Source organism: Papaver somniferum, chromosome 5 (genome assembly GCF_003573695.1).
Source record: "Papaver somniferum cultivar HN1 chromosome 5, ASM357369v1, whole genome shotgun sequence".
Classification (NCBI taxonomy): Eukaryota; Viridiplantae; Streptophyta; class Magnoliopsida; order Ranunculales; family Papaveraceae; genus Papaver; species Papaver somniferum.
In genome coordinates, this window is record NC_039362.1 from 183,835,192 (window position 1) to 183,847,006 (window position 11,815).

The 11,815-nt window shown below is 35.3% G+C and overlaps 1 protein-coding gene across 1 annotated transcript; it reads left to right on the forward strand.

Annotated features, from left to right (window-relative positions):
- Window positions 1–10,304: 10,304 nt before the first annotated feature.
- Window positions 10,305–11,261, forward strand: LOC113280273. The gene has a single exon (XM_026528921.1). The coding sequence runs from the start codon at window positions 10,305–10,307 to the stop codon at window positions 11,259–11,261; it is 957 nt and encodes a 318-aa protein (XP_026384706.1).
- Window positions 11,262–11,815: the final 554 nt, after the last annotated feature.

The following is an 11,815-nucleotide window of genomic DNA, read 5'->3' on the forward strand; positions in this document are numbered from 1 at the left end:
ATATAAGATCTACACCTTGGCTTCGCTGACCTACAAACCTATTGGCTTGCTGCTATAAACCTTTTGCTTTTGCTTTCGTTTCTAATTTTCTTTTTGGTTATTCTTGTGAATTTAGATTTAAATTCCTTTGTTGTTTTGGTTGGTGAGTTAAGAAAGATTAGTCTTCTTGGGCTTATGTTTATTATACAAGCAAAGGAGGGTTTCGGCCTCGGCAGAAGAAGGGTTTGGTTATACACGGACCAGTTTCTTTCCTCTTTTTTCTTGAAAAATTCCAAACTATACTTCTTTTTACTATTTGTATCTCTTATTAGTACTTATCAAGTTCACTAGTTTGTTTATACATTGAACCTTATGACTCTGGTTACTTGGCTCATTCCTAATATCTTTTCTATTTTCTTTTTGAATTTTGTTGTCTGATCTATAATCAGCTCGCTTTAGTTATAAGTTGTGACCTTTGTAGAACTGGCTAAGTAGTTAAAAACACGTTAAGGATTATTTAAACTTTGGAGGGTTTTCTTTCTACTTTTCTTATGGCTTGTTAGTTGTACATTTAGTTCCTATTTTTTAGTGGTGCGATTAGTTTTAGAATAATTTTCTTAATCTCTTCTCTTGCTAATTTTTAATTTTACAAAATGATTACTATTCAGGTTCATTAGTGTTTGATTCCTCTATGTTCCCTGTTAGTTAAATGCCTACTTATTCATAATGAGTTCCTTATAAACCTTTGATCTATAGTTTAGAATAGGAAAACTGCAGGAAACTAGCAACAACTATTCTAGGAATTTAACAACCTCCTTCTTGTATAGTGGTTTTCTAGCTCTTATTTGTCTTTCCTTATTTTAGATTCTTTTCAAGTTCTAGAATAGGCTTTCTTTGTTGTTTTTATTCAGCCATCTGCCTTTTTTAGTTAATCCATAACATGTTTTTTCTCTTCTTGTTTAGGGTTAGATTATCTAGATTTAAGCTGGCTATCCCTTCTCTTATGTCTTGTCTTTTGTATTTGAAGTTAAGTAGTGTAATGGTAGCATCCCCATCTAATATGTTCCGTGATTCTTCATCTTTGATTAGGAAAACGAAAGTTCCTGTGAAACAACATGATGCTGAAATCAATACCGGATATGTTACTACGTCTACTTCTTTTAGTAGACTAAACTCAAGGGATGGTAACTCTAGAGGCTATATTCTTTCGAGGAGACAACCTCAACAATTGTCGGCAGAAACCTCGATTGTGGCAACGACTCAATCGTCTTCCCCCAATCATATTTCTAGTTTCATCTCGAGCAGGGACGCTCTTATCTCACAACTTATTTGTGAAAAATTACATGGTGCCAGTATTAAAAGACGGTTCACTGGGTACCGATGGAGAGCGAATATTGCCTAGACTAGTGAAGAAGTATATAATTTTTTGTTATCTTTGCACTTTAAGTTTAGGTTTGTTTTTAAGACTTATCGCGTTGTACTCTTTCACTTGGAAATGTTTTGTTCCTATGAGTTTTCCTTGTCAAGGTTTTAATGAGGCAACATATGCGAGTCCAACACCGCATCATTCCATTTCATTTAGGGATGTCGATGGTTCCACAATTTACTACTTTAGTTTGTTTCATTTTCCTTTCATGTGAAAAGTCTATGTAATTCAGTTCATCTAATAAATTTCTTTAGTATCAATAAAAAAAAAGAAAAAAAAATATCAAACGACAAAAATTAACTCCAAATTATTTAAATCCTATTTTTGCTTCTTTTATTGCTTCATTCCTACATAGTATTCCTAACATATTTTGCTAAGACATATTTAACGCCGAACTATCAAGTAAGTATTCCCTCCATTTCTAAAAAGTAGAAATTTTAGGTTTGCACAAAGATTAAAAAACTAATCATTGTAGCCACTTTTTTATACATTTTCCTAATTAGTTCTTGGTTCCATTTATTTGATACCGGAGAAAAACGGAGAGAGAATCGGCCACCTTTTATGTTAAGAGAGAGAGAAATGGTCATGCGTAGATTAGTAAACTCATAACATTTAACTTTTCATTTATCGAAAGTAACCAAATTTTTTTTTTGACATTTTCAAATAAGAAAACCTGTCTATTTTTTAGAAACTGGGAGAATAAGTTCAAAAACCACCTTCCGATGTAAGAATATATATTCACTTGTTTTAGTAGGGTCACCACATAGTGGTGCAACATTTAACTTATATTTTGATAATATCGACAATTTAACTGAATTGAATAAATGTCATTCATCTATATTATAAGGGAGAGTGGTTTTTTCCTATATCGGCGGACATCTACATTTCAAACACACAAAAGACGGTCTGGATTGAGTCACTAATACGTGTTTACACTCTCTTCTTCGGTTATACATATTTGGCGGAAATCTACAGTTTTGACTGATAAAGGACGACTGAGATCGCACCACCACGCATATATAACACTCTCATCTTAATCAACATAATCTCCGTAGACACTGGGCGGCTATCATTCCTTTCACGCTCTCCCTAAATATCATCATTCTATTACGCTCCTTTAATTCAGACGTTACTCTTAGGGAGTGAATTTCTAATTGAAATTTCTTTTATGAATCGTGATGCCATTTTCAAAGAAAAGGGTTTTTTTTTTCCTGATTTTGGTTGATTCGGGGTTAAGGTTTTTCTTTCCCAAAAATGTAAACTTGAATTTTTTTTTGTTCATCATAGAGTTTCTCTCTAATCGTCGACAACTGCAGGTAGAAAGTGCAGAAGATTTGGGTTTGTGAGTAATTATTTATCAAGATTAATTTGATTCTTTTTGGTAAATATGACTGTTATTTATGTTTATCATTTTGAATCAATGTGGATCTGTTCATTGTAGTAAGTTTACCAGGATTCAATTTTGTTGCTACTTTGGTTTGGAATATGGATGCGATCATGTGTGAAGCCTGAATAGTTAGCAACGGAAACATTAGTTGATTTGCTTTTGGTGCAGTCACTGTTTATTAAGTTTTGATTGATTTTCTTTAAGAGATTATTTTTGTTTTGCTACGAACCAATAAGATCTGCTACTACACTCATTTACATTATTAGTTCACACAACCTTTGCATCGCATTAAAATTAAATTGCTCCGTCGCTTTTGGGGAAAGAAAGGTATGCACTAATAGGCTATCTTAATCTTTTGGGGAAAGAAAGGTATGCACCATTACAAGTGAAGTGTTATCTATATTAAATCTTCTCTCTTCCATCTCTATTCAAGAAGGAGTCACGGATAGTCGAATTTGGGTTGGTAGTGATCATGGTCAATATAAGTTAAGGATGGAAGTAAAGACAACGACGATCAAGGTGAACCGGATTATCCAATCAATGTTGTATGGAGTAATGAATACCCTCACAAAATCAATTTTTTTCTTTGGCTTCTCTCTCATGATCGGGTAATGACGACGGATAAACTTTTAAGAAGAGGTATGGATGTCTCTAGTGTTTGTCGTTTTTGTGAAGAAGACAATGAATCGAGTTCGCACTTGTTCTATGGTTGTTGGAGAACCCGGAGAATATGGGATTACTTCGTTGAAGGCTGCCGCTTTGGATGGTCATACGACCCTAATATCATTGTATCTATCAAGACTTGGAAGTTTAATTGGGGAGACGAAAGACTTAGCCGCATATGGAATAACATCCGGTTGCAATTTGGTGATGTATATGAAAAGAGCGAAATGTAAGAACCTTCGATAACAAAAGAAAACTTTGGTAAGCCTCATTAGAGTTATCAAATTACAAGCGTTCTTTTGGGCCGAATCAAATACAAGAATGTTAAGACTTACGAAAAATATGGTGATTTCTTTATGGGATTCATTATACCGTCCTCCTCCGTGACATTTTGTTTTTTATTTGGGTAGCCGAATCCCCTTTAGGTTCCCTTTTTTTTTGTTCGGTTGTAACCATTGGGTTGAGGCACTCCTCTTAAATGACTTTTTTTCAATGAAATTTCTACTTTACCGATCAAAAAAAAAGCTACCTTAATCAATATATGTTGGTAAGAAGTTGTTCAAGTATCCTGACAATGAATGTTACTAACAACTTTATTGAATTTTTTTCATAAACACTAACAGCTATCTTAATCTTTACATGTTACGCAGACACGTCTTGCAAAAATACTAATTGTTTGCCTTTCTACTAATGGTGTCTTTTTTTATGGTTTCAGGGATTGGCATGTCAATTAATTGACAATATATTCTCAACTTCACGGGGTATCAGCATCCCTCGGAAAAGGTTAACTTTATGACATCCGCTAAGTAATTCATCCGTCAACTTTGCACCATTATAATGTTTATAGAATTTACCTTGAGATTATCTAGGAGTAGCCTTATGATGGTAGGAACCCATTTTGTATATCTATATACATACTTTTCAGCATTTGTATTAATATTTTCATTTTCATTTACGGAATGAAAATTCGTAACCTTTCTCTGCGATTTACATGTTAATGTTTTTGGTTTTTGTTTAAAAGATGTCTATTTCGGATTCTCGGATCATCTCTTGATGGTGGGGCTTATGTTGAGGTTTTTAATCATTCATTAATGAGGAAAATGATAGTAGAAGGCTTCTTTATAGTCAGTCTTTAGCAAGATGAGAACCACGTTGACAGACCAGTAATTCCGGTAAAAGCTCGGTTCCGGTCATTCTGAGCACAACAACAGTATTAGGATGAAGCTGGCTGGGTCAAGCTCAGGTATGGATATTTCTGAATAAAACATATTGATTACCATTTATTGTATATGTTAACCTACAAAATTCCCAGTTTCCCCCTGCAATTGTACGAGTTGTTCACTCCCAGACCTAGGAAACTGGAGTGGGTGCTCTTTATGCAATTTGCTTAAAATTGTTTGAACCAATCCTCTCTTGCAGTTGAGAAAGCTGATTTAGACATGAACCTATATGTAAACAGTCTTACTTCGATTAAATGAGTCCTTGAGGTCCGTTAAGATTAGCCTGCTCCAAGTCCTACTTATAGTTTTGCGATATATCGACATTACCTTTATGGATATATAGACCAAAAGATCACTTATATAGTAATTTTTTTGTTTTCATGTTCTTCTTGCAATTGCTAATAGGGTATGATGAGGTTAGGTTGGCTTTTCCCACCTGTTATCCTTAATATTGAACTGAAGTGACGGTATTACTTATGTCCACATACGTCTATTTCAGAATTTAATTCTTTTATCCACCCATTTTGACTTCATTGTTGGTTATGTACATCATTTGCACTCAAAATGTACCGTCTTTTTCCCTACAGAAGACTTGAAAGTTGAAACCCTTTTCAAACACAATCAAGTCTGCGTCTTATACCTATCCCTATACTGGATCAATGGATGATGTGTTTTTGTAGCTCTTAAAAGTTAGTAAATTTTTTTAAAAAAAAACTTAGGAAACGATGGATGGATTGGATTGGAATGAATGGACAAAGGTGTGCTGTCAACACATCGCTGAAAATGATGTTAAACATTTACTATCCTGGCGTTTTTAGGAGCCACTTAAGAGGATTTAGGGGCCATTGATTTATACCCATACAAGGACACTAGCTAAGGGACACCTTATAGGAATTTGAAGTTACCTTTATGCGCTACAAGAAAAAATAAAAATAAAAACTAAAATCTGATTTCAATTTCCTTCATTTCAACTCTTCTTCTTCAATTCATCATCGTCGTCGTGAATCGTCAAATAAAAGCATCGTCGATTCGTTTATAAAATCATGGGTAAGGGTAATGAAACCCCAAAGAGCTAAAACTAAAAACTTTGCTCGCGGTATCGATCCAAATGTTGGAATTTTAGCAAGAAATAAAGAGATTGTTGCTGAAAGTGACGAAGAACGCTGCGGACGCGAAGCCGCAGATGTAGTTGGTGGTGGCGAATCTGATAGCCAAACACTCCAGCAACTTCAAATGGCCCCAATTAGATAAGATTCTATCACTTTTTGGGTTTATGTCGCTTTAATTCGACGAATCGAAGAAAAAAAAATTCTAAGGTTTTCTGTTTTTTTCCAGATTCGGGAGATATGCATGATTTTTAACTCCCGAATATAGTCGTGTTCTTCATTTCTCAAGAACATCGACAGTATTCGGGAGATAGAGTTATAAATTAACTTCTGAATATTATTGGTCATATCTTCCTGTGAACAAAATGGATATAATCGGTAGATTAAATAATTTTTTGACTTCCGAATATATTGATGTAGAAACACAATAATCGGAAATATACTAACTACCGAATATATATATTATTGAAAAGTTCTCAAAATTGTGATTTAGGCAAAATCCCATTTTGGGGCCAGTATATATTCGGAAGAGAATATAATATTCTATTCTTCCGATTGTAAAATGTTGAAACTGAAATAGTTTTAGGGCCTTATATCATGCGGTAGCAAATATTATTAATATCTTCCGATTAGCCAACATACATTCGGAAGTTTATGCAAATGCAATATCTTCCGATTATTGTAAGTTCAAAACCAGAGAAATTTTGGTTTTTTTAAAATTCTGATTTTTGGGCCATTATACATTCGGAAGTTTATGCAAATGCAATATTTTCCGAATATGCTTGTTGCATAACAAACCATGCCATGGCTCTGGGTGGTTCCAAGACGCGCAAACCTAAGGATTTTTAAAGGTTAGCCAACATACATTCGGGAGTTTATGCAAATGCAATATCTTCCGATTATTACAAGTTCAAAACTAGAAAAATTTTGTTTTTTCAAAAATTCTGATTTTTGGGCCATTGTACATTCGGAAGTTTATACAAATGCAATATCTTCTTAATATGCTTGTCGCATAGCAAACAATGCCATGGCTCTAAGTGGTTCCAAGAGGCGCAAACCTAAAGATTTTTGAAGGTTAGCCAACATACATTCGGAAGTTTATGCAAATGCAATATCTTCCGATTATTACAAGTTCAAAACCAGAAAAATTTTGGTTTTTAAAAAATTCTGATTTTTGGCCATCGTATATTCGGGAGTTTATTCAAATGACATATCTTCTGAATATGACTGTGGCAGATCCTACCATGCCATGGCTCTATGTGGTTTCAAGGGACATTATAGAAGGTTAGGCAACATACATTCGGAAGTTTATGTAAATTATATTTCCTCCAATTATTACAAATTCAAAATTTGAAAAATCTCTGTTTTTTAAATTTCTGATTTTTGGACCATCGTATATTTGGGAGTTTATTCAAATGATATATCTTCCGAATATGACTGTGGCTGATCCTACTATTGCATGGCTATAACTCAAAAATGAAAAGAAATGAAAAATGAAACAAAATTCATTCAAATATTGCACCCACTACATTCAGACGCATGCTTCTTATCTTGTCTATTGAATGCATTCGGAGGATAAAAACAATATATTATCTACAAATTATCTAAGGGCAATTTTGTCATTATGAATTACAAGGGATATGGGATGGCTACATTTTACGTTTGGGTGACTTTTTTTGTTTTATTGTTGGCACCTAAATCCTTTTCAGTTGCCCCTAAAAACGCCAAGTTTATTATGGTCCATTCCTCTATCTTGCTTCCTACATTGTAAGTAATTCCAAAGAATATTCTCATTTTGTTAAGTGATATGTATAAGAACGTAAACAAAGACACCCGTTTAATATTCCAATGGCTCTCTCTCTCTTTTCCATTCTTCAAACCTTAGCTTTCTTCATCCTTGTTAGTGATTAGGTCCTCTTAGTTCCATTAGATCCTTTAGTTTCCTAGCCTTTAAACCTAACAGTAGAAATCATGACTTATGAGCATCGATTCATCACCATTGATCGGAAGTTTTTTAGGGTAACCTATAGCAAAACAAAACCTTTTTCTCCCATAACCTTGACTGAGTTCCATGCTCATGGTAAATTGATTGGGTCTTTCACCTACAAACTTGCAATTCGATTTACAAAGATTGTTTCATGAAGCAGCAAAAAATGGTGATTTGGGAACAAAAGTGTGGAAGTATGAAGATAATCAAATTTGGTTCAGTGCAACCAAATTATATATCAATATGGATATTACTTCTATATTTTGTTATCTAGAACAAATCCAAAAGCATATCCAGTTTCATTCTATGTACCTGCTAGTACTCGTTTTGAAGGGTGGTTTGATTTAGCCTCTTCATTGGAATCCATCATTAGTTTCTCTTCATTAATTTCAAAACCCACACCTCAGGTTTTAAATCCCATTAATCCCCAAACCCAACATGAAACATTCATTAACCATAAAATAAGCTATGCTCAATCCTTATTTTCCCAGAATAAGAACATTGGTTCGAACATTAGCATCAACTCTAAGCAAACCAATTCGCCATTCCCATGTGATAGGCATGCTGCACCATGCTCTATCAAAACTAAAAATTCAAAATATGGCAAGTTCATACACCTTGATCATAATTCAACCCATTTAGGTGGATGGAATAATGCTTTTGTTATCTCCTCTTCACGAAAGGTCAGGTCTTGGTCAAGTGTTGGTAACACCCTCAGTTTTGAACTACAGATTCAGAAGGCATTTGAGTTGTTTCCTATAAACTCAACTCAGGCTATTTTCTATGTAGATGATGACTTTTCCCGTGCAAATTTGGAGTTTAAGTTCACTGCACGTAATGTCACCTATTCAATCTTTCGATGACATCCACAGATTGGGGGTTCGGCATATATTCATCATTATGTTTTCAACATTGAAGTAATTGGTGTCCCATTCCAGTATTGGTCTCTAGAAGTCATCCATGCAATTGGTAAAGCTTGTGGTGAATTACTTATGATTGATACTGCGACTTTAAAAATTACCAATCTTCATGCTATGCGTATGAAAATCAGAAACAAAAATGGAATTAATTTTATCCCTAGGGTCATTAATATTTTCTCTGGAAAGAAGATGTTCACAGCCCACATTCATGTTACAGGGAAGTCCACCTCTGCCGACTGTAGTTTTCTCATTACGCCTCCTAAAAATTCGGACCCTGCATTCAATGAAATATACGTTACACCTGATTTAATGGAAACAAGTAGGGCGAAAAAGAGGAAGTATCTTCAGAATAATAATTATGCAGTTGTCACGTCCGAGAGTATCTCGCAGTCAACTTATTCTAAGAACGCGCCTATATTAATACCAAATAAATTTGTTAATTATGGCAAGCATCCGGTTCAGCAGCATTCAAAGAAGAAAAAGCGGAATACGAAGAAGAAGAAAACAAAACATAGGCTTGTTACTCAGGTTTGGCAGCAAATTTCCATTCCAAATCTGTTAACCCGCTTTAAAGAAATTGATATCACCCCGAAAGAAGCTCCATCTGATTTGGTCAATGCTGTGGAAAAGGACGTGGAAATTGAGGACGTGGCCTCTGACATGGAAATTGAAGTGTCGTCTCAATCAGCAGGTTTGGAAGCTTTCAGACTATACATCCCAGACACTTGTGATGCACCTATAAACCCAACTCATCTTCTAAACCCTTCTGTTCAATCGTCGCCTGTAACATCACCCATACAATCATCTGATGCAGGCCTGGAAACTAAAACGCTCAAATCCATCATCGATTACCATTGCTTGCATCCTAATCCATCATCCTTCCATCTATTACCTACCCCCATTAAAGTTTGCAGTTTAGCATGTACATCTCCAATGATAATTCCTAATACAAGTAAGTCGCATTACCCTAATCTGCAATCCAAGAATACCCAGAAGTTAAATCAATTCTTTGTCCCAGCCTGGATACGGACTGAAGTTAACCGGTTGTTTGATTTTGGTATCAAACTTGGTATTAGCTTCCCCACAATGCCTAATCATACTAGGAAATTCTTAATTTCAAGGATTTCCAGCTCCGGACCTGTTATCAAACCAATTCCCATCCTTCCAACAAAGAAACAAATCCATGAAGATTTTGTTGTCCAGAATGTTATTTGTGTTGATGGTGTAGATAATATATCCGTACACGAAGAGCGTCAGTATGCACTGCCTTTACCAGGTCTGGAAGACTCATTTTTCGTGAACATTGATGATGCAGAACCATTTGAATTTTCAGACACAAACACGCCTGAATTTCCACCTGGTTTTGAACCCCTTACAAAGGACATCTCAGGTGAGGATTTTTCGAGTATAAGTCTGGATTATGTGTCACAGCCTGTTATACCACTTAAGCTACGAAATGAATTGAATAGGCTGGGTATTTCAGTTGAAGTAATTAACTCTCCTCCTTCCAGAGCAAGAAGGTCAGCCAGTTCTAGGGGAAAATACTGTTCCAAATGAGTCTTAAGATCCTAACTTGGAATGTTAGAGGTCTAAACTCTAGATGTAGAAGGACAGTAATGCATAAGATGATACATATGATTAAAGCTCCTATTATAATTCTTCAAGAAACAAAAATGATGCATTGTTCATCTTTGGACATTAAGCAGATTTGTGGATACAAGAATGTTGGCTGGACTTTACAACAATCTGTAGGGAGCTCGGGTGGTATGCTAATCCTTTGGGATAGTGATTTTGTGGAAGTTTCTGACTCACTCGTTGGTGATTATACTCTTTCAATGCTCTGTACAAACAAGTTTGACAACTTTCAGTGGGTTCTCACGAATGTTTATGGGTCGAACAAACCTGTTGAGCGAACTGATTTTTGGATTGAGCTTGATAATATTTGTAGATATTGGATCAATCTTCCTTGGTGTATTGGTGGATACTTCAACACAATAACCAAGTGTGCTGAGAAGAAGAATTGCAAGACGATTACAAGAAGTATGCAGAAGTTCAACCATTTCATAGTTGAACATGACCTGATTGACCTGCCCCTAAAGGGAGCAAGATACACTTGGTCAAATGGTCAAGCAAACACGGTAATGTGCAGATTAGACAGGTTTCTTATCTCCCCATCCTTTGAACAACACTTCCCGTTTGTTACCCAATTAGCCAGACCCACCTCTGATCACATCCCACTCCTTTTAGATATTTCCGACCCATCATGGGGACCTAGTCCTTTTAGGTTTGAAGTTATGTGGTTCTTGGAGAATGGATTCTTACAATTATTAGAAGATTGGTGGATTTCTTTTTGTTTTGCAGGTACTCCTAGCACTGTTCTATGGTTGAAGTTAAAAGCACTTAAAGAGAAGCTAAAAATCTGGAACAAAGAGGTATTTGGTCACACCAACACGAGGCTGAATGCTATTCTCTCTGATATTCAAACACTTGATGGACTTGTGGAAGATAATATTCTTAATGAAGAGGAGCGGATTATGCAACTTCAGAACAAAGTGGAGTTTGAGAAGATTTGAAAGATGGAGGAAACTGCATGGAAAATCAAATCAAATACTAAATGGTTACAAGAAGGAGATAGGAACACATCATTCGTCATCAGTAATGCATCTGCTAGAAGAAGATACAACAGAATCAGACAACTTTACATTGGTGGTGAATTGGTTTCTGAAAGAGGAAGGCTTCAAGATCATATAGTGAAGTACTATAAAACACTATTTACTGAAGAAGAAGTTATAAGACCTGATTTAGAGGGGATTGAATTTGATTCTATCACCTCTACGGAAGCTTCTATTTTAGAAGCTAATTTTACTGAAGAAGAAGTTTTGCATGCTATCAGTGACTTAGCTAATGATAAAGCTCCGGGTCCGGATGGTTTTCCTATACTCTTCTTTCAGAAGTGTTGGCGTTTTATCAAGGAAGATGTTATGAGTAAGGTAAACGAATTTCGCACTACAGGTACTATCAACTCTAAACATAACTCTACTTTCATTACTCTTGTACCTAAAAAAAGATCATATTGAGACTATAAATGATTGTCGACCTATTTGTCTTCTTACAAGCATCTACAAGA